Raw genomic sequence first — 24,746 nt, forward strand, 5'->3', positions numbered from 1 at the left:
AAGACCTAGAATATGATTTATAAGATACTGGGGTATTTTCTGGGGGGGAGGGGGTAGCAGAATGAAAAAGCTGAGTATGGCAGGATTCTTATTTCTAGGGATATGAAAAAAGATTTGATTTCCTTAATGGTAAGATAATTCATAAGGCTATTCAGCGAGTGCTATTCATTATTTGTTAATGTAAAGTAACAATGGCAACACTGGCAGATCATAAATGAAGTGGAATGCACTCAGGCTTTCTGATTTATCCAGATGCCTCTCTCTGGATAGGAAACTGGAGGGAGAACCTAATCCACCAGCTGCTGCATGCAGATTCAAAACACCGTGAGGAGGCTACATCAGGAGTCCTCACTTTGGGGAAATACATGGACTGAATGTAATGCTACTTAATTTAGCAAGCTTTGAAGGATGGAAGGTTGAGTTTGCCTTGCTACCACTGTAATGAAGGCAGAGAGAGGTCTCATGCAAGCAGACATTTATTGAGGACGTTTGTACATAAAACGGGCTCATTCCCATTCTGAGATTTGCCCTCAAAGATGCCAACAATGCTGCTGAAATGTTAATAGATCACGTTCTGACAATAACCTTGCAGTGCACCAGTAACAGTTGCTCCTATTATCAAAATAAACAGTGCTCATTTTGTCAACTTCAGAAGAACCAGAGGCTGAGTTTAGCAGCTTGGAATGAACTCCGAAACCTTCAGGTTACTCTCCAGTGAATGCAGAAATCCACTGAATTATTTTACTAGCTGTGAGCCAAGTTTTCAAATTCACACTTAAAGTTTTCCAAAGAACATTCCTTTACAAAAGGTGGTTGACTATGACCTGTACATGTACTTCACCTGTTTAGACACTGAGAAAGTCTTCCTCAGATAAGAATTTCAAAAAACATCCTCATTGTGCTTTAAATGTTTGCCAGACCACAGACCTCAATGTTAATTGAAAAGATATCAGGCTTTTAAAGTCAAGGAATGGGATGCGTAAACTCAAGTTTTCGCTGGCCAGACTTTTTCCAAACCTGAATCATGAACAAACAGAAATGCATTTTTTTCAATTTGCATCGATGCCTGAGATGTTTTGATATCCGAAACCTTCTCGCTTGGTTTCATCAATGTTCAACACAGTGCTTGCGAGAGGCACCGCCGCTCTGTCTGTCAGAGGAATTGCCCCGTACTCCATGCCATGTGCCTCGAGGCGCTGCTGCTCTGCCAGACTTTGTGACACTTGGGACTGTGCAGTGACTTGGCCGTCTTCATCGTCGCTGTCCTGGGGAAAGAAAATTGTACAAAAGAAAACAAATTTTAAAAAATCAAGACTTTTCCCTTCTTTATCTTTTATTTGTTGTATTGGCCTCACCTGTTAGGCGTGGAGACACACAAGCAGCATTTACCAACAACCGATTCGTGCCACGCGATGGGTCAAATACCCTTTGTGTACAGAACAGTGGCATGAAAATGAACTCTTCGGTGTCTTTGAATGAATGATCTGGAAAAGTGTGTCCCGTACTCTTAGATATGAGTTTTAAGAGCAGTACAGTTTCTAATCATATGTTTTTTAAGTACTCAGGGAATTCCAGCCTCTGCAGCAGACTGTTAGAGTTACAAGCCTCAAAAAGCTTTCAGCCAATGGCAGAGGAGAGCAGGAGAGGAGGCGTGGTCAGGGAAGGGACCAGGCTGATTTGACCATAGCTAACAAAAGTGGTGCAATAGGCTTTTGTTTTACGTGCAGCAAAGTAATGGGCCCACCACTTGAGCGGCTGTCACAGTTACACCAGTGCGTGGATATCTTTAAATGCTAGAGAGATAAATTCCATTTAGAAAGTCTTTGATAACCCACTGTACCTCGGCTTGTCTCCTGCTGTATTCATCCACTGCATACTGATATTTGGGCACATTCAGTCCAAAGAGCGTGGCCAGCTTCCCTCCAAGGAATTCACAGGCTAATTTCAAAATATAGGACACAAAAGAACATGCAATGATTACAAAGAGTGTGACTTCACTACTGTATTTTCTATCAGCAAGTTAAGCATTCACAAGAAATTTATATTTCAGTTATTAACGGAGTAAGAGAAAGAGCTTGATAGCAGACTTCTGCAAAGCACCTCCATTCATCAACTACAAAATCTCTGTAAATAAACAAGTGTTACATGTGTTTGCAAAACACTTCAAGTGGCTCTGTTTCAGCACTGAAAGGGGTAATTGTTGGGCATATTTAAGAGCCTCTAGCACAACCTTAGTGCCGCAATCTTTTTGTACACTAAGGTGCGCTAAAGTGTCTTTCTCCACGCGCCATATTTACAAAGTGCACCAGGCATAATGTATGAAAGAGGGGCGTTCCGGCGCTAGAAGACCTGCAAAAATTGCACATTAAAATTTAACAGATTTCACTACGCCATTTTTGGAGTCATTTTTAATGTCTGCTCAGACCAGGCGTTAAAATGACGCTCCCATAGAAACCTATGGGCCTCCTTGCACTTTGCAACATTAGCGTAAAAATGTATGAGGCTAGTGAAGCAAAGCACCAAAATAGTGTAAAAAATGTTGACGTCCTTTTGTTCTAATGACTACCATGGTTGCGCTGTATTATAAATACTGCCCAACCATGGTGTCTTTAGGTTCCAGTAGGGGAGGGGTGCTGAAAAAGTGCTGCATCAAATCAGAAGCACCACTTTTTCTTAAATGTGGGCCTCAGCTTCCATTCCTGGATTATGTAAAATGAGCTGGGGGTTGGGTGGGGGGAGCGAGGGTCTCTCAGCTCAATATATGTTGAGCGAGTGTTCACTTACTGAAGCAATATTGGCATAATGTCCCATACTGATTCCCACTCAACAGTTTTGCATCCTCCAGTCTACACAGAAACAGCTAATGAAACAAATTTATTAATTTACATATTAATAAATGTATATATAGTTTGTTTTGCGCTAGTAAGACCCAATGGGTGGCAAAACACTTTGCAGATGAACGATTTCATACAATCCAATGTAAAAAATATAATTAAACATCTAGTATAAGGAATAGTAATATAATACAACAGAATATAAATTGAAGAGACTATATAGGTTGGGTATCATGAAAAGAGAACAAAAGCAACACCAAAAATACAGTAACTGTTCAGAGAAATTGTTTCACAGATACATGCTTTAATTGATGGACTGTTTCTGCAAAAGCAGAATTTTCATCTCTTAGTGATTGGGATTGAAGGGCTTGTTCTGGTGTCAAGTGGGTGAGATAAAGTACCACACGCTGGTGCACTTCCCAAAAATAATTGTTTCAGAGTTTTGTCTAATTAAATCCTGGGGTCTCAAGGAAGAGGGTGACCCTGCTCTGATGGATTTGCTAGGTTTGTGGGCAAGGAAATAGGGTGCTTCCAAAAATATGGCTTTATGTGTGATGCTGGCAAATTTAAATACTATTAGGGGGTGCCAGTTCAGACAGACATGTACTAGTGAGATGTCAAGGCTTCTTGAGCCTGAGACCAGCCTATTCTCTGCATCAGGGGCTGCCCCCACAATGGATAAGATGTATTTTGGAGATTAGTAAAAAAATAAAAAGTTAACATGGAACAGCCTGGTCAATACAAGGGATTGTATAGCTAGCTTACTATCTAGATTCAGAAAAGAGGGTGTCAATTCCACAGAGGAGTCAGATTCGTAGTTACACCCTTTTCCCCTTGTACTGGTTTGTGCTCCAAGGTTAAAGTATTTGTAAAAGTAACAAGCATTTACAATGCAACGGGTCTCGCGTTTGCTCATGTTAGAGCTGATCGCGTTGTAAACTCCTAACCCGACTTTTCACCTATTGGGTAAAAGTGCATTTATGTACATAACCCGAAAAAGTTAAATTAACTATGTAAAGCGCTCAACTTCTGCCAAGCGAGATCGCGCTCGTAAATTAGAGAAAAAGAAGTCCACGAGCCCGATGGAAAACAGCGAGCCTCGCATGTTTTCTGTACTTGGTCGCTGCGCTCGGGGAGGGCTAGCTACCGGAAAAGGCATGACGTATGCGTGCCTTCGACTAATGAAAGCAAGCAGATTTTATTAGGCAAGCCCACGAACCAATAAAAAACACTGACGTGAAGTTGACAGGGCTCCGAGCCCTTTTCTAAATACTAAAGCGTCTCGCTGTGATACGCATGCGCGAGCACATGCAACGCAGGCTCGACCCTAAAAAACCGAGTGATTAGGAAGGTTTCATGATTTAGGATTTACAGTTTAACACCACAAGTGAGTTAAGCCATGTCTGTATTTACAGGGAGCATTGCAGTGCAGATAACCAGATAAACTATTTTATGTGGGTTAGACTTTAGATGGCGTTACGCTCTCCAGCTCGCAGATCCTCAAGACTTTGGCCAGGAGTTCAACATTTCTAGGAGAGGAAATATTTCAGACAGAGATGAGTTATCTGTATAGATGTGGCATGAGATGTGAGAACAGCTGAGTGCGGAGGCTAGAGCTTCTATCTAAAGGTTAAAATGGGAAGGTCAAAGGATAGACCCTTCTAAGGCCCTTGCTGAATTGTGGAATTATTACAAAGGAAGTTGCCTGTGTTTATATACTGAATCTGGTTTTCTGAGTATGAAGGGAACCAGCTGAGGACTCTCCCATTGAGTATTTTCAGGAGAGGGGCATTGTTCACAGTGCCAAAGATAGCTAATTGATGAAGGAGGGCAATGAGTCAGAAGTCACCTTTATCATGGATGGCGGGGGGTGTTGTCAACTATTTTCAGAATTGCAGTCTCCGTGGTGCATCTTGACATGAAAACTAACTAAGGCTGAGAGAGCAAATGTTTGAGCTAGTCCTTCACTCAACTCTCTAGGAAGCTGGATAGGAACGGAAGATTAGGCACCGCTCAAAGATTATTGAGATCTGCATCTTTATCTGTTCCTTCTGACAAAGAAGAGTTGCTCATGTTGATCAACTAAGATGTCACCAACGAGCTTATTTCCTTTACAAGTGCAGCAGGACAGATTCAGTGAAGTGGCAAGAGTGTTTAGTTTGCCCACTGTCTTCAGCAGTGCTATCAGGGTGACCAGTCTGAAGGGGGATTAAGTGACTTTGACAGCTTGCGGGATGCCATTGTAGGCTTCAGTTTTCATAGGTCGAGTAAGAGAGAATTCTATCTTCTTTGCCATCTCTATAAAGAATGTTGAGAACTCAGCACTCAAACCAGAGGTTAACAATGACTATCAATCTTTGGTTAGCTCATTGGTAACCTCTGGTTTGAGGAGAGTGAACTCCTTCACATATTGAAGAGCTTTTTAGGCCATTTTGGGCTTGGTCTATCTCTCTTCTTATGATGGTAGATTCAGCTTTGAAGGCAAGATTTTATATGCATTCAATTCAAAGTTGTGCCGGATCCTCCACTGGGGTTTTGAGAGTATCTTTGGATGTTCTGAGGGGTTTCCTATTATAATTCAGCACTTTATAAAAACAAGTGCTCTAATCTCTTTGCCTTATAAGTATGCTGGGCAAACATGACTATAATCCCTATCATGTTTTCATGATGGCAGCTTTTCCCAAGGGCACAAAGGAAGCCCAAAACACAAAGGAGCACACACCTGCGTGCAGCATTACCCAGATCTCTTGAGTCTCTCCACTTATTCTTTGTTCAAGACTCCACGTTCAACTGATGAGACAATCTAGCACAGTTTTCCAAAATGACTACTTAACATTACACATCTATGACATTAATACATAAAAAAAGTTATGAACCATCATGTTGGTACTTTTGTAGGTAGTGTTCAGAAGGTACAATTAGAATCAGATAGATTAGTTAGTTTACCCAGTAAAAACACGGAAACACAGTGCACCGGCAGTCAGGGAAACAAAGAGATAATAGATATCTATTTGCAAGAAGCTGTGTGCACAAGCACAGAAAAGAGCTGAAAATCAGCACTGAAATCTAGCAGGCTATGCCTGGTATTTAACCTATTATGAACTCAGATAACTTATTCTGAGAGGAAGGCAGCACAGGCTGAGAAAACAAATGTTTTTTCTTAAACAGAGTAAAAGCAAGCAGAGAGTTTTATAGTCAACATATGTAGAATAACAGACATAGAATGTCAACAGGGAAATAAAGATGTTCCCACCCCTTTTGACTTTAGAGAAGAAGAAGGAAGGTGCATAGATTGCAAAACTTTTTGCATAATAGTCAGAACTGGAAGACAGGTTTTGAGAAAGTACAGCTAGGGCATAGGAGGTTGTTAAAGGAACGAATGCTAGTTTTTAGATAATCAAGCCTGTTTTTGACAGTAAATTGAGATTCACATTTGGATGTGGGCCAAAGCACTGTAGTGCAGCTGAGCTGCTCTTCAAGGATGAGCACCTCCCACTCTGTGGTCCTCTCATATCTAATGCAAAACAGAAGTCTTGGGATTGCTTTCTTATGAGATTTTCTCTATATGTATTCCTATAGCGAGTACTTAGAGGATGTGCTTCATATAAACACTTGCTACAAACTCTATTTGGGTGGCTTCTTGCTAGGTTCAAATAGATGCCTTGGTTGATGGGACAATAGTTGCTGATACCTAACTTGCACGGACCAGATAATAGTCATACCCGTACTGATTTGCAATCTCATGGCAAGTGGGTAGTAGTGGTTCATTACATTGGGAATCCTGCCTGGCACTTTACGTGCCATTTATCCCAGATATTAATCTTTCTAGACTAGATTCCGATCATCCAATTTTCTACATATCTTGTGGGTCAAGTTACCTTCTTTTGAATTTGTCTGCTATTTATTTTGATCAGGGTGGTGTTATTTCTGAACACAACTGTAAACTACTATATTATTTATTTTATTCCATCATCTTAAACCCATTGATTTATACATATATTTTTACAGCATCCCTTTGTATGTGTGAACATTGTTCTAATAATCTTTACTGTCTCTACAACTAATCCCATATGTGGATGTGGGATTAGAGCACAACCATTTGACTGCTCCGTGCTCATCCATCAATGGCTTCAGCTTTCTGCACATTAGTTTTTCATCTTAAAATGGCGATTGAAGTTGGTCTCCTTTGCCTAGCCTTGGTTTTTCACACTTTCTCAATGGATATCTTTGTGAGAGGATAAAGCAGTCTGCTATTCTATGCCTGATCTGTGAGACATGTGAACAATCCTCTATCTATTACAAATAGAACTTCCAATGAAGGTTTAAAATATTTTCAGGGGAACTTGCATTGTCATGTCTCATGTTCTACCAGATCCAACGAGAGGGAAATTTACTTTCTAGCAATAATAGCTTAATTAAGCTTCTAACAGAGTTGCCAATCCATAGGTTTCTGTACATGAAGAAGGCTTTTCATCCAATTAGCATCAGGTTTGGCACAGCATGATTGTGGCACTCAGTCTTTGAGGCATATTGAATAATTGGCCAATCATCTGAACCCAAATAAGGAACTCAGGAGCTACGCAATAAAGGAAGTGAAGTCTTTTGATAAAATATTTTATTGACATTTAATTAAGGTAACATCAACTCACATCAAATGAAGTGCAACAGTTACATTTCTAATCAAGGCAAAGCTGTAATTATTAAACAGTTTTTACAAGTACTTAGGCAGTGATGCTATCTTATAAATAAGTATAACCTATTCATATCAAGTCCCAGATCAACCTGGAAGTCGAAGCACAAGTAGCCCCAGATCTTTTGATTTTGTTTGTCTGAGGCAGTCCCTACCCCAACATGTGGCTTGTAACCAAGGAACCCTTTCTGCACTGCAACTCCTGTGTGGGTGGGGGGTATGAGGATAAAGGCTACAATATAGCTATGTCGCACTTTGCAAGGAGGAAACCCAAGCCTATAAAGGGAACGTGCCCTATGCACATAACCATCATCCTTCATAATGCAATGAAGTAATAGCTAGAGTGAGACCCGACCAACACCTAAGTATGCTGACAATTTGTGGACTTTCTCTTGTCAGTACCCATATACAGACAGTCATCTCCATCCCACATATATGAAACCCCCATTTCGTGACAAGCACCTCCCACATAATGTGGCTGTGGACCTGCCAGTCCTCTAAAGACAGGACTGGAGAATAGACTGGAGAATAGTATACCCCAGGCAGATACTTTACCAGGTTCAAATGTAGCCTTATTGAAAAAGCCAGCTCCCAAAGAGCAATTTTCGCCTTAATCCTACTCAGCATGAAGTAAATCAACATAATTTTCTCAGCTAGGTTTAGGGGTGGCAGACCTGTTTGTGAGTTTCATGACTAGCATATGGTAAACATGTGAGATTTTGTTATTTCTGAGCCAATCAACAGCCAGCTTGGCTACAATGGAGGTAAACAGTGTCAGCTCTGATTTAGAGGCCTCTAACACATGCCACATTTGGAAGTATTTATAAAATTGCAAATTATGTATCTGGAATTCTTCACTAATACGATTAAATGATTTGGTATGGTCATGGGACCAAATGTCCCCGAGTTCAGAAAGTCCAAGTAGATTTCATTGATCAAAGTTTTCAGGATTCAGAGTCTGCTTGAGCCGTGCACCCACCTATAGAGGAGTTTCCCGAGTTAATTTGTGATTGCAGCCTGTCGATTTTAGCTGTAGTGATGGGGCTAAAAGAAGATGACAGCCAGGCCTCATACCACAGTATCTACAATCCCACTTTCATAAAGAATTGAATTCCATGTTAATCGTTGGGTCATCCAGTTGTCCTAAGATCTATTCATTAATTAGTCTGAGCTGGGTCACCCAATAGCACAGTTTGATGTCTGCCATAGAGAGGCCACTCTCATATACAGACTGGATACATTTCTCACATTTCAGCAGCACATTTAGAGGGATTAGATTCAACTGACATCCGCGATCTTTTACTGTCATAGATGAACCAGTTGATGACTTCAATGTATTTAGTTAGGTTGTCACAAAAAACACAATTGTCTTACTCACTGATGATTTTAGACTAGTCAGTCTGGGGTTTGGCACAAAATTTAAGAAACTCTTCACCTAGAAGTCGAAGTTCCACAGATGGTGGTGTATGTTGAGGAAACAGTCACCTACCATAGTATCGCTCTGAAGGGACTCCAGCAACAAGTACTGGTGTACCTAACATCTGGCCAGTAGTAGTTCCACCTCTTCAGGCTTGAGAGTTAAACTTCGAAGTTAACAATAACATAGAGCACCATATAGCCTAAAACCTCATTTGAAAGTGTCTGACATGCACTTATGTAGGGTGGCAGGTTTCTTGTGAAGGAACATTTGTTACAATCATCTCAACTAATTAACCCATGCCAAGGAAATGAATGGTAATGAGTCCATTCAAATGTATTCTAGGAGCAACGTTGACTTTAAATTGTTTTGTTTGAATTATGTTTTTCAAGAGGGAAGATTAAAGAGATAACCCACAGTGCGATTTTCCAAAATGTGGATGATATTAAGTGGAAGGTTATCATATAGGACTTAAATTGTGATTGACTGTGAGATGCGTGGTAACTCCAATTTATGCGCACTTCACAATTCCAATTTGTCTGATAAGCACCACACCTTCAGGTAAAACCTAATAACATGTACTGGGGGGAAGGGGGATTATCCAGTACATGATAGGGCTTGAGGGGCATGTTAGGCCATAATTCTCAGGCAATAATCATAATTGGTTGCTGTCATCATCACAAAGTTACCCTGTTAAACTGATTTTTGGGCCTTGGAAAGTGTTAGGCGTTTTCACGACAGAAATCCAAAATCAAGATGATCAGAGTAAAATAGGGATGGAGACTTGCAGTTAGCTGAAATAATTGTAATATTTCAACCAGATGAACCACTAGAATTGTGCTCATCATAATGTCCAATCTCACTCATAAATATAAAAAAAAAGTGATAGCAACGGCACTAGCTATGCCCCTTATCGGAGTGACTGGGCCTGTGGTGCGTCTGCATCAGTGTCGTTTAATGGGAAGCAAATAAGAAAAATTACCCTGGGACCAAAATTACAAATCTCCATAGGTTTAAAAGGTGCAAAAACTTCTTATGCAATAAACAAATATGCAAAAATATATCATTTAATATATATTAACACATAGGTAATATTATAAACATTTGTAAAAAACATATCATAACATATAAATTAACTCCAAAACAATCCATCAATTAAAAAATATATAAAACCTAATTTAGTTAACATCCTCTATTACACGTTATAGGATATTGAATCTATCTATATATCTAAAACTTTCTGGATTCCATAGTGGCTAGAAGTATGCCTCTCGCAATTGTAAAAATGTAGTTTTATGCCTAAGTGACCTACTAGGCATAATATCAGGTGTCTTCATAAGGCTTTAGCCTTGAATAACCTCATAAGCGTCCTCTGGCTCTGCTGATGGCAGACTTTCAGAAAGTTTTGAATCAGTAGTATGGGATTACTTGTTTGCCGTCCTAGAAATAAATTTAACATCTGACACATCTTTCTAGGCTATGCACGCTTACCGTATACCAATTGGATGAGTCTAGAGATGGGAAACAGTGCCACAAATATTCACAATACTTACGGGCACTGAGCTGGGTTGTCCGCTATTGCCACTGCTCTTTTCCTTTGCAACTGAACCACTGTGAGGTGGATAAGAATAGATAGATGCCTTATTGAAGAAATATGAGTAGTCACCTAGGCTAGCTGGCAGAGTATCTCTGTATTTTTATAATCTTCTCGTTTACTTGCAGGAACCTAGGTGATCCTGGCCCAGAGTTCTACAGATACATATCTTTGTATTCTCGCCTAAAGGTAAATCTTTATAAATCAGTGGCATAGCTGACTGGGGCACTAGAATTTGACCTACAATGGGCCTCAGACCTGATGTCATCCAAAGAGGGATTCTGATATCTTGACATATATGTCACAAAGGATGAAATGCTTTCATGGGTGCAAAATATATGATCTCAGATAGATAGATTGCAAACTGCCCAGACTTTCTGATCTACCCTCTCCTGTCTCTAGGCAGAGCAACGATTTTAAAATGGTGTCCTCTGGATTATGCAACCTCATGTGGGACCACATGCGAGCTGCCAACTCACACCCTTCGAGTGATGGCTCCTCACCCGGGATACAGATCAAAGTATCTTTTCTGACATTTACACATTCCTCAACAAACCACTACATAAGGCTGCCTCCTCGGCGCAGAAGCACTGTGAGCTAGAGTGGGGCCGTCCCTTTACCCCAAGAGCATGGGCCGACTTGTACACTGGGCACGTAGATCGGCCTGTAGTGCTGGTGGCAAAGAAATGTTATTGAGGGTGGTGCATTATTGGAACTATACACCTGCTAGGCTGATTAAGTGGAAGCCAGTTTGCTTCTGTGACTGAACATAAACTGCCCCAATTTGACAAGATGGGGACCGTGTGTACATTTCCTTTCCGGGGAATTTCAAGAGCTTTCCTATCCCAGATATTTGCAAATTCTACTTCTCACACAGGCAGCTCCTTCTCATGCTGGGGGACCTACTACCGCTCCCTGATAACCACACTCTGCCTGCAACAGGTTCTGTATTGTAATCTAAGTATTAAGTGATAACAAACTTCTTCCTCATATGATAACCATTTCTCTACCGCGCTCCTCTCCCCCTTTCCCTACCCTCCCACCCATTTTCCACAGACACCCGCTTCCTTTGCTCCACCGGCCTGTGGATGTAGGTGAGGACATATTTTTAAGGTTTGTTCCTTTTAAAAACCTAATAAAATAGATTTAAACCATAAAATGGTGTCCCTTCCTTGCCTTTTGTACCAGTTCTAAAACCACTCTATGTAATCGCAAAGCACTTCTTTTCAGTGGTAAGAGAAAGTTTATGGGGAGGGAAAACAATCAAAGGATTGCTAAGAAAAAAATGCTTTCAATCTCCTTACAATGGAGAGTAGGAGCAGCAGACATTGTATCATCCTCCAAATAGTTGAATGGCTCAACAACATACAAGCTGAACCCAGGTTTGAAACTGAGAAGCTATGGGGCAGATGCAGATATTACACTTTCTCTATGGAGGGAACCTCACTCCCTGATTTGACCCCCACCCACAAAAACCATGGTGGGTAAACTGTGGAAAAGAAGCCTCCCTAGTACAGGATGGCACAACAAGCTGAGCAAAATAAGCATACCCTGGCTGGGAAACATTCTAGAACAGGTACATAACCTCCAGGGCTTTCACAGGAAGGATGCTATCAGCATATCCAATTTTGGTAACAATATGATGCAACAATATGTACATTTGGGTTTCACCAAACAGATTATTGCATGCACAAACACCAATTCTTTAAGTATTTACAGCTAAGTGAAGCCCTAAACATGTATATTGAACAACTGACCTACATTCTTGATTTCAATCCCTCAGAAGCAAAGTTGTTGATGGGAGATGCGAGGCAGTGCAACAACTCTACACTATGTACCTATCATTAGCAATAAACACCACTGACACTTTGATATTCTATGGGAGGTGTGGGAATGGGACTTTGGTCAGTGCTTAATTTGTGCTTGTTGTTTCTGGTGCTGAGCACCAGCACTTATTATTGCGGGCCGGGGCTTATTCTTCTGCCTCAAGCATTTGCTGCAAGAAAAAGACACATGGGAAAGACGGAGGAAGGGGAAAACGAAAAAGCGTCACAGTGGGAGAAAGCAGAAAGCTGCTAGAATGAGCTGAAGGGGCGGGCATTGGCTTTAAATGGATGGAAACAGCCCGAGATGGCTTCAGGATTACACTGCAGTAGTATTCTGTGTTCCCACATTTAATTGCAGCAGCCGCGGGATTTAAGAGGAGGGCTTTGGGCACTGGCATGATTCTATTTACAAATTAAGCACTGATTTTGGTACACTTACATCTGATTCTGAAGATTTGTTAGTGTGACAGTTTTGTGAGTAGTTCTTAATAGTTTCAGATGTTTTGGATATGCTACAAAGACTCACCCTTAGCATGACGTACATACTGCTTCTCGTTACAATATTTTCCTTTTGTAGTTACTCTATATCAATTGTACAATTTCAAGTATTCCCCTGTGACATGACCACGTGTTATATTATTACTTATGCTGTTACTGTTGAATTTGGCTCCGAGTTCACTTTTCTTTCCATTCAGCATCTATATTCTTTTGTGCTCAGAAAAATTCTCCCTGGTCCTGATAACGCCTCACTCATTTGCATCAGAGTCAAAAAGTTGTTAACAGCCATCTAGCACCAAAGGACATTAATGATTCATACTTCCATTTATTGTATTATTATAGTGTTTCTTGCCTATGAAATTATTAACAGTATGTTTTGCCATCTCTTGAATATTTTGTATGTGATCACATTTTCCGCACCCCTACTCACTTTGTAGCACTGTGTGTTCATTATGTACATTGACAACATGTGTAAAGCTGAAGATGGATGTATTTTATTGACCTCACTAATATTTTTGTTAACCTTACATTTCATGCAAATATTAACCTTAAAAACTTCTTAGTAGGTTTTGAATGGTTCATGTTTCTTATTTTCTATTGTTCCCTGCGTCTGCTGTGCATGCACTACATTGCCATGGGTACTGACTAAGTAACTATTTTTCTTATTGATACCAACTTGACACTGTTGTCCATTTCTACTAACAACCCTGGCCATTTGGGTCTGCAGGTTGCTTCTGTAGCATACATAGAACTGAGTACTATGTCACAATTGTAAACCCCATGGAAGGTCTTGGTAGTGGGTGCTATAAGGCGTGGTTAGCCTTATGAGTTTGGGAATATCCAAAAGCATGCCAATTTGTGAGTATCTACAAAATTCTCTCTGACCCTTTCCTACTCTAGAAATGTTCAGAGATTTACTTTAGTCAGTGGCTAGAGTAACTCTCATTCCAACATGACGAGGGCAAACAAACAACCCCTAACATATGTAGGGATTGGGTAAAAGTTTCAGAAACGTCCAGAAAACACACAATGTTAAAAAAAAAATCCAGAGGTGAAATGTGTGGTTCCCAGTAACATAGAGAAAGTGGAAAGTCCACTGTCGGTATGGTGCAGCAGCTGATGAATTGGCAAGTCCTTTTAGAACAAACCTCATTTCTGTACTTACTGAAAAAGGAGGCGGTTGCAATTCTCAGAGCCCAGAATTGAAGATATGGTCCCCAGGACATACTGGACTGTCAAATGAGAAGAAAAAGTGAAGAAAAAATGTAATTCTGGCAAAATAATGTAACAGTCTGACATGGCAGAAATGTGTTCATAGCTTTAAATATCAGGGTCAATTCTCAAGAAGGATATAAGCAGAAGCTTGCAAACCCTCAGTTAAATAAGTCTTCATTAGAACCAAACTTGTCAACAAGTCCCATGGCATGAAGGAGACGATCAGCCAGTCCTGTGGGAATTCTAGGTCCATACTTACAATGGGAAGAGTGAAATCACAAGCCACAGCACGGTCAGTGATACCAGATGCAACAACAGGACTAGCTTACAACTTCTCGTTTGACTTAGGGACAGTAAACAGCCAAGGATGACTTCTCAAATTGAATAAAACCAGTTATATAACATACAGAAGGGTCTTTACTTGTCCTCTATACACAAGCCGGATAGCAGTGTTACCTTTGTAGTGGGATCACTGACAGAATATCAGAAACAATATTATTGTGTGGACAGAATATCCTGTCAAAATATCGAGGACCTAAATATTGATAGGGTGAGTGCAAATTGGTAAGTATAGATTTACTATCCGTAATTCCACATCAACGCACCATGAAGATATATATCTTCAAGGTACAAATATTTGGAATTATACATAGTAAAATGTTGCTTACCCATAGAAACTTACCTTCGTGATATTTTTGTCCTCGATATTCTTAACACAATTTTTGTCCCATGATGCATCGGTTTCCGATATTCTGTCTAAACACCTTTGTGACCATGGTTATCTCATGCTTTAATTAATAACTTTGCCCACATTTGACGAATCCGTATGAAACTAGTCAACCAAATAAGTCACTTTTGATGAATCATTTTCTTCTATAGATATGTTTTATTGAGCTTTGTAGGGTACATTGCCATGCAACGAGGAAAGTAAACTGTAAACATTGAAAAAGAAAAACCAAGGCACAAAACTGATAGTCCTTCCCTTCAACAGTTTCACCCTTCCCACGTCAACATATGCAGCAAAACTTAGAGTAAGCCTTGTCCCCCGCAACCTCCAAGCCTTACTCTGTGTATTTGCAAATACACTTTTGCTCAATGATTTTAAGTTATGTGCAAATTGTTCAGGCTGAGGTTTGGCTTGGGGTGGAGTTTTAATGGTAGTTTTCTAAAACACATGACTTTTAAATTTTTATTTCCATAGAGAAAAGTATTTGTTATAGCGAAAGGGAAAGGGCAACATTCCAAGCTCTAATTAAGAATTCTGAACTACCAATATCCACAGGATCTATAGAATCTAGGCACTTTCTCACTCGCATACCTTTACATTGATTTACCATCCTTTTTTACCACCTGCCTCGGTAACCACTAAACTGACAGTAACTTAGTAGTGAGCTACACAAATTACTAAATGGAGGACATGATAATTGGATATTAGGGATAAAAATAATCTTAATTTTTATAACAACGATTCGCTTTCATTCACTCTGGGCTTTATAGGTAGCACAATCCTACTAAAAGTAGCAAGCAAGCCCAAAAAAATAAACTACACTGCAGATGTAAAGTTTCAAAATTACTACATGAACAACTAAAAGACACATTTATGGTCACATAATTATACAAACCAATAAGCAAACACAAAACAAATACAATAAATTAAAAGAAAGAAATCACATTACATCTGATTGCCATTCTGTAGTGATAGATAGTTTTCCCAGAGATAGGAATTTCTTGGATATTAGCTCCCTAATAACATTTGACCTACTTGACTAATCACCACAAAACTTTCCAGACTTATAGGATTTTCTACATTTTGAGATGATGTATATTTTTGTGGTGATTCCTCAAGGAAGTGGAAAAGTAAAAGGGGGTCCCAAAATGCATTTTTCCACCAATGCATTTTCCATAGACTATTGTCTTTGATATAGCACGAAAATGACTGAATGGATTTCCATGAACGTTGGCAGGATCACACATAATGGTGTAGAGACGATGCTTTTTGGGTCACTTCATTCTATGCTATTCAATCGGACCCCTCTCCAATGTATCCCACTCCACTGTATGCTACTATACTCTACCCCACGCCACTGTACGTCACTCCAGTCTACACCACTTAATTATAAACCATTCCACTGTACACTACTCCACTGTGCACTATTACACTCTATGCCATTCCACTGTACATCACTCCGCTCTATGCTACATAACTCTATGCTATTACACTGTACACAACTCCACTCTACATCAGTCCACTCTACACTATGACACTGTATGCAACTCCACTCTACCCCTCTTCAGTTTAAGCCACTCCACTGTATGCCACTCCGCTGTATGCTACTCCAGTATATGGTATTCTAACCTACCCATTTCACCTTATGCAGCTCTACGGTGTGATTTTTCACTGTATGCCACTCCACTGTATGCTACTCCAGTCCACACCACTCCAGTGTATGCCATCTACTCTACCCACTCCATTCTATGCTATTCCACTGGACACCACTCCAGTGTACACCACTCCACTGTATGCTTTTACACTCTACCCCTTTCCAGTGTACGCCACGCTAGTCTACACCACTTCACTATGGGCCACTGCACTGTACACTATTTCACTATACGCTATTCTAGTCTACATCACTCTACTATACACCACTCAATTCTACTGTATTCCACAATATGCCGCTCCACTATACGCTACTTCACCACACCACTCCATGTCACTCCATTCTGTGCTAGTCCATTGGATGCTACTCCACTCTACACAATCCCACAATATGCAACTTCACTCTACCCAACTCCACTGTACATTACTGTAGTCTACACCACTTCACTGTAAGCCACTCCTCTCTATTCTATTCCACGCTAAGCATTTCTACTCTATGCCACTCCTCTGTTCTCCACTCTGTGCTATTCCATTGTATGCCACTCCATTGTAAGTCATTACACTGTACGCAACTTCAATCTTTGAACACTGTATGACACAGCACTCCACTCTACTGCATGAGACGCCATTCCAATTTATAACAATTCATCGAGTCTACGCTATGCCACTATGGTGTATGCCACCCCAATCCATGCTAATTTACTCTACCCTACGTGACTCTACGCCACTCCACTGTACACCACTCTACTGTATGCTATTCTATTCCATGCCACAACACTCTTCTACACTCCACTGTACAGTATTCCACTGCACGCTATTGCACTGTATGCTGCTCCACTTTACAGTAATCAACTGTGTGCCACTACAGTGTACGCCATTCCACTCTACGCAGCTTCATTGTTTGACACTCACCTCCACTCTATATAACTCCACTGTATAAAAGTCTACCACACTTCATGGCACTCTACAACATTCTACTCCACTCGATTCCCATACACTTCAAAGTACAACACTCTATTCCATTATACAACACTGTTCTTCATGAAATACCACTCCACTCTACTGTACCAGACCCCACTCAAACAGTTACTACATATACTACGCCAGTACACTCCATGCCACTCTACTCAATGACAGAGAATACAGTTTATTGTACTTTACTCCACACTATGTTACACAACTCCACTTGACTCTACTCCACTGTACAAGACTTTACCTCACTCTATGCTACCATACAACAGTCCACTCTGCGCAGCTCCACTGTTTCACACACTACTGTACTCTATGCAACTCCGCTCTGCAACACTCTACTACACTGTATGACACTCTCTAACAAGTTACTCCTGTCTATACCTCTTCACTCCACTGTATAACATTGTACTATACTGTATGCCACTGTTCAACACTACTCCATTCTAAGATACTCTAGTCCACTGTACAACACTTTACGCAACTCTTTGTATGCCACTGCATCCCACTTTACTCCCCTCTACCCCGACAAAATACTCCACTCTATTTCATTACTCCACTGTACGGCGCTCAATGCCATTGTACTCTAAAACACTGTATGCCAATCCACTGTATCAAACTCTACAACACTGTACTGTACGCCACTCCATTCTACAAAAAACAACAAGGATGTATGCCACTCTGCTCTTATGTAGTCAACATCACTTTCCAATAATTCTGTACAACACCCCACTACACTCTACTGTACAACACAGTATTCCAATGTATGACACTTGACTCGAATGTATGCCAAGCCACCCCATCCACTGCACTCCATGCCACTATATAGACTACAAAACGCCACTCCACTCTGACACATTACTCCACTCTACACTACCCCACGCCAGTGTATTCCACTAACCTCCACTTTACTGTACTTTATCCCACTCTACCTCACTGTACTATACTCTGCTCTATGCTGCTCCACTGTCCGAAGCTCTACTCCATTGTATGCAACCCCACTCTACAACACTGTACTACACTCTATGCGACTGTACTTCACTGTATGACGCTAAACGGCACGCCACCCAACTACTCTCTACAATACGCCACTCCACTATATGACAGAGCACGCCACTCTATGATACTCTCTTCCACTGTACTCTATGACACTCCACTTGATGATACTCCACTCTACTCTAATCTATGACAGTCTGCAACACCCTACTCTACTGTTCGACATGCCATTCCACTGTACAACTAGCTGCTCCAGTCCACTATACTTGACTCCACTAAAGGAGACACCATGACACTATACTATATACCACTATATATCTATTATATAACACTTTAAAAAAAATATTGGTATGTTCAGCAATAACAATCAGAATCACTGTAAAGATACACAAGTGAGTGAGGCACAGGATCAATAATGGATATACAGAATGTTCGAAAGAATCACCAGTGTAACGCTCATCTATCGATTGTAGGCCTGTGCCAATTGTAGCAGAATCCCGAAAGTAATGCGCAAACACCCCCAACATATGCTAACTCCCTCTCACCACCCACACCTCCCCCCAAAGGCTTCACAAAAAACGAGTAAGAAGTAATGCAAAGGGACCATAGGTGTAAATTACTAAACTGTACGGGGCAGGACCTACGTAGCGAAGTTTATTACAACAGGACAAACAAAACAGGGAACTAATCGAGGGGGGCCTCAAAAGATGAATCTCTCCATGTGGGGCCTGCCTAGTTATCTGACATTGTCGTGAGGGTACTATATAACACCTTACTATACTGTACAATACACTACTACACTCTACTCCACCTGATTCCAATCTACAATACTCCAGCCTATGACATTAGATTTTACAATACTCTATTCCACTGTACTGTATGAAACTCCACATAAAAACTTTTGACACTGGACTATATGTTTTGAAACACATTTTTATTAAAAAATTAAAAAAACTTTGACATTCAATTTAAAAAACAAAGGTTAAAGGTTAGTTATAGTTCGGAAAACGTATTTTCTCTATAAAAAACAAGTTTAATCTATGCAAAACTAAAAATTCTAAAGTCATATTTATAACTTTCATTTACAGTGTATCCATCACCTTCAAATTATAATAAGAGATTACACTCTCTCTTCAGCTCGCTAACAGACAACACTAACTATAAGTCTCCACTCTACCATGCACTTCGTTGTAACAAATAATGTTATTTGAGAAGGTATAAATGTTATTATGAATGCTATGGCTTCACATGTTATAAGTTATGTAGTATGCAAGGGTATGAACAGTGCGTGGAAAAAGCATGAGTTATAGTTATCGTAGTGAGGTGATAAGTCTGTGTTCGGTGGTGCACGATTTACAGTAATTTGAAGGTGGTGCATAAATTATACATTTAAATCATAATTACAACTTTACAATTTTTAATATTTGTGTATTTTAAGTTGGGTTTGTATTGAAGAATACATAAGGTATTTCTAAACATAAATTATTCTCAACCTTGTTTTTTTAATTGCATGTTAATGTTTTTTAAAATAAAAATGTGTTTGAAATTGAAGTGTGGAGTGTCATCGATTGGAATCTTGTAAAGTGGAATGTAGTACAGTACAGTGGAAGGAGATTGTTGTAGAGCCTAGTGTTGTAGATTATTGTAGAGTGAAGTCAAGTAGAGTGGAGTGACGTAGGGTACAGTGGAGTTAAGTGTTATAAAGTGGAGTGGCATGGTGTTTCATATTGTGCAGTGGAGTATTGAAGAGTGAAGCGGCGTGTTGTACAATGTATTGGCGTGTAAACTAGACCTGAGTGTTGAGCAGTGTGAAGTGTCATGAAATGGGAGTGTCACTGAGTAGAGTGGCATAGAGCGTTTTAGAGTGTGGTCGCATATGGTGGAATTCAGTGGAGTAGAGTGTTGTATAGTCAAGTGTTGTTGAGTGTAGTGTCATGCAGTACACTGGAAGAGCATCTCTTACAGTGAATAGTTGTACAGTGGTGTCATTATTTGTGAGAACACAGTCCATGGCAGATTGGTGAGTTATACAATGGAGCGACGTAGAGTGGAGTGGCATACATTGAAAGGGTGTAGAGTGGATTATCCTAAAGTGGAGTAGCATACATTGGAATAGCGTACAGTGGAATACTTTAAAGTGGAGCTTAGAAGAGTGCAATGGCATAGAGTGGAACAGCATAGAGTGGAGTGGTGTACAGTGGAGTGGCGTATAGTAGAGTAGGGTATAGCTGATTAGTATGCAGTGGTGTGGCATACACTGAAGTGGAATAGTGTAGAGTCGAGGAAACTTATAAATTGAAGTGGAGTCTCATAAAGTAGAGTGGAGTGCTGTGTCGTAAAGTTTTGGAAGTTGTCATAGAGTGGAGTAGAGTGTTGTACAATAGAGTGTACGGACATAGAGTTGAATGCAAATTCGGGGATAGAGTGGAGTGGAGTAGAGTTTTGTAGAGTGGGGTTATATAGAGTGGAGGACAGTACCCTGGAATGGCATATATTGGATTAGCGTACATTGGAGTGGCATAAAGTGAATAGCGTAGAGTGGAGTAGAGTAGAATAGACTGGTGTACAGTGGAGTGGCGCAGAGTGTAATAGCATATAGTGTAGTAGCGCACAGTGGAGTCGCTTACAGTGAAGTGGCTCAGACTGGAATGGTGTATTTTGTGGTGGGGTAGAATGGCAAAGATTGAAATTGCGTAGAGTGTAATAGCGCAGAATGGAGTGGCATACACTGAAATAGCATAGAGTGGAATACAGAGGAGTGGCGTAGAGTAGAATAGCATAGAGTGGGACAGCGTAGAGTAGAATAGTCTAGCGTGGAGTGGCATACAGTTGAGTGGTGTAGATTGGAGTAGTGTACGGTGAAGTGGGGTATAGTATATTAGCATATAGTGGAGTGGCATAGAGTGGAGTGGTGTAGAGTGGTGTCCAATGGACCAGCATAGAATGGAGTGGCGTAAAATGGAGTGATGTACACTTGAGTGGCATATTTGGAGTAGCATACAGTGGGATAGCATAGAGTGGGGTAATGAACAGCGGAATGGAGTACACTGGAAGTGCTAATGCTGGAGTAGCATACCATGAAATGGTGAACACTGGAGTGGCGTACATTGGAATGAGTAGAGTGTAATAGCATACAGTGGAGTGGCGCACAGTTGACTGGTGTCCAATGGAATATAAATGGAATGGATGGATAGAATCGAGTGGCACACACTGGAGTGGGGTAGACTGTAGTGTAGTAGGGCATTCAGTGGAGTGACATACTGTGGAATTGGGTGGAGTGGAATAGCATATACTGGAGTACTGTATAGCAGAGTGGCGTAGCGTACACTGAAGAGGCATAGAGTGGAGCTATACAGTGTAATAGTAGAGAGTGGACTGGCGTACAGTGGAGTTGTTTACAGTGCAATAGCGTAGAGTGGAATGGCGTAAAGTGGAGTGTTGTACAGTGGAGTGGCATACAGTGTAATAGTGCATAGTAGAGTAGCGTACAGAGGAGTGGCATATAATGGAAGGATGTAGACTGGAGGGGCATACAGTGGTGTGGGGTAGACTGTAATAATAAAGTGGAGTGGCGTCCATTGTTATGTTGTCCAATCGAATAGTGTAGAATGAAGTGGTATAGAGTGAATATTGTAGTGGAATAGAGTGGAGTAGCATACAGTGGAATAGCACAGAGTAGTATGGCAGACAGCGGAATGGCATAGAGGTGAACAGCACATAGTGCATTAGCATATAGCAGAATGGAATACAGTGGAATGGCGTACATTGAAGAGGCATAGAGTGGAGTTACATACAGTGTACTAAATTAAAAAGAAATAAAAGCACAAAACAATACTTACCCCACTTAACTACAGTACCCAAAAAGAATTGTTACCTGCACCATAATATATATTCCTTCCAAATTTCATGTAAATCCATTCAGCTATCTTCGTGCTTCATCAAACACAATAGTCTATGGAAAATGTATTGGTGGGAAAATGCACTTTGGGACCTCTTTTATCTTTGCACTCCCTCAGAGATTCACCACAAAAAATTACATCATCTCTAAGTGTAGAACATGCCATAAGTCTGGAACGTTTTGTGGTGATTTGTCAAATGGGTAGAAGTTATTAAGGAGCTACTATCCAATGAATTCCTATCTTTGGGAATACTAATTCTAACTACAATCACATTTAATGTTATCTCTTTCTTTTTGTCCATTGTATTTATTTATTTGCTTACTGATTTGCATAATTATGTGACCATAAATGTGTCTTTTAGTTGTTCATGTAGTAATTCTGAAACCTTACATATGGATTCTAGTTTATCTTTTGGACTTCTAGTTTGTGTAGCTCACTGCTAGGTCACTTTATCATTTTGTTGCACAGGAGTAAATAAGGAAGATGTTTTTTTGTTTGGCTTGTTGGGCAAAGTTTTATTTTGTGAGCCAGAGAGCATGTAGAGTAAGGTGTATTTTATTTGTTATGTGTTTGCTTATGAATTTCCATTAGCATGTAACCATAAATGGGTCTTTCAGTTGTTCCTGTAGTAAATCTGAAACTTTAAATATGTAGTCTAGTTTATTTTTGGGTCTTCCTTGGAACTTTTAGTTGGATTGTGCTACATACGGAGCTCAAAGTGGATGAAAGCTAATCATTGTTGTTGTAAAAAATAAGAGTATTATTTTCTTCCTAGTGACCAATTATCATGTCCTCCAAACAGTAGTTTGTGTGACTTCCTGTTAAGGCAAATTTTAATTTTGTTGCAAAGGGGAGCATAAGAAAGATGGTTGTTGTTTGGCTTGTTGAGCCACTTTTATTTTATGAGCTAGAGAACATGCACAGAAAACTTAACTAGATTAAGATATATTCTATTCCTTAATCCACATATCTTTTCTTTGCATGCAGTACATAACATATATAGCTATAAGTCCATACTGCATAAACAGAAGCTACTAGGTGAAGATGCAACCAGTAGTAAAATCAAAGCAGAAAAAAGAGCCTTATTTGTTTTTATTGCAAGAGCCTTGTACATCTGTGGATGTAGCTTTGGTAATCATTGCAGCCCATAAGAGCATCAGCTTGGGTTGAGTTGTATGAACATCTACTCCTGGTAGAACGGTAAGAGTTGTGCACTTTCTCCAGCTCTAAATAATCTTTGACACTGTGGAATGCTGGAATTCATACTGTTTGGAAAAAACATTATAAGCCTTCCCACAATGACAAGCATACTTCCCAGTATAATGAGCATCAATGCTTCTTTCTTTAAGGCCTTTATAAATATCCTTTGGCTTAGGCATGCTGTGTTACCAGAAGCCTGAAGGCTCTAGACTAACCACTCAAAGGTTCCAGATTGTATATACAAGTGGTAGCATTTTCTGATGATCAATTAAACATGTTGGTTTGCTTAGCTGCCCCTCATTCTTGTCACCTTTTTCAGTGGGATGGAAAGAGTATGGCTGCACTTACAGGTGACATACGGTAAATAAGCAACTGTTAATTATGCTTTGTTATGTAAAGGCAATATATGAGTGCTACACAAGAGCACACAATTAACAATGCATTACATTAATACATGGGAGGTCAAAGTAACTTAAGTTATGTAAACCTTAATTTACACCATCTAAGTGGGCACCCCTATACAGATAGACTTAACATGTTGACAAAAGAACATTGTACAATCCTTAATTGGCAATATTACAATTTCATTAGCACAACATTGTCTACAAATATTATGTAAACAGGTGTGAGGAATAAGAGCAAAGAGTGAGCTAAGCACAGCAAGGACAGACTATTAAAAAATGCTTATGAGAAGGCAAGATTTGAGATTTTGATATTTACAATCACAGGTTGCATGGCTGCAGCACTTACTACTGCTGCTACCCACATGCCCCTTGCAAGATGGAGTGTAGCACAAACTTATATTGAGTTGTAAAAGTCAATTCTGCTTTAATTGCAAATCACCAAACTCATTAAAGGACCGAGCAGTGAAATTTATTGACATATTCATTTATTTATTAATACATCACTCATTAAGCCCAAAAGCATCATGGTGCTAGAACAAGTAACAAAGAAACATACAGGAGGACAAAAGGAAGGAACAGAACTATCATGAACAGAAAAGTCAAATTTTAGTTTTCTGCAAAACGAAGGGATGTTGCATGCCTATTGCAATTCAGTGGGGTGTTTGTTCACAGGACATGGAAAGCTCTTTCTCAGCTACTTTCATTCACATGGCTATGGATAGTAATTAGCCAGTAACAGTCACATCTAAGCTGATCCAGCAGTAACCCACACAGTCACAAGTTGAGAGAGATTTGTGGGCCCTTCTAGTAGAAAGTGCAGAGAAAAA

At 40.1% G+C, this 24,746-nt stretch overlaps 1 protein-coding gene across 2 annotated transcripts in view; it reads right to left on the reverse strand.

The window, feature by feature from the left end:
• Positions 1 to 460: 460 nt before the first annotated feature.
• FAM177B (family with sequence similarity 177 member B) overlaps positions 461 to 24,746 on the reverse strand; it is a 102,280-nt gene continuing 77,994 nt past the window's right edge. For both annotated transcript variants that reach the window (XM_069233847.1, XM_069233846.1), the window contains exons 3-5: positions 14,025 to 14,091; positions 1,841 to 1,938; positions 461 to 1,265 (exon numbers count right to left, since the gene is read on the reverse strand). In XM_069233847.1, the coding sequence (XP_069089948.1) occupies positions 1,050 to 1,265; positions 1,841 to 1,938; positions 14,025 to 14,091 (381 nt within the window). In that variant the 3' untranslated portion in view covers positions 461 to 1,049. The remainder of the gene's footprint in view (positions 1,266 to 1,840; positions 1,939 to 14,024; positions 14,092 to 24,746) is intronic.

This window comes from Pleurodeles waltl, chromosome 5 (genome assembly GCF_031143425.1).
Source record: "Pleurodeles waltl isolate 20211129_DDA chromosome 5, aPleWal1.hap1.20221129, whole genome shotgun sequence".
In the NCBI taxonomy this organism is placed as follows: Eukaryota; Metazoa; Chordata; class Amphibia; order Caudata; family Salamandridae; genus Pleurodeles; species Pleurodeles waltl.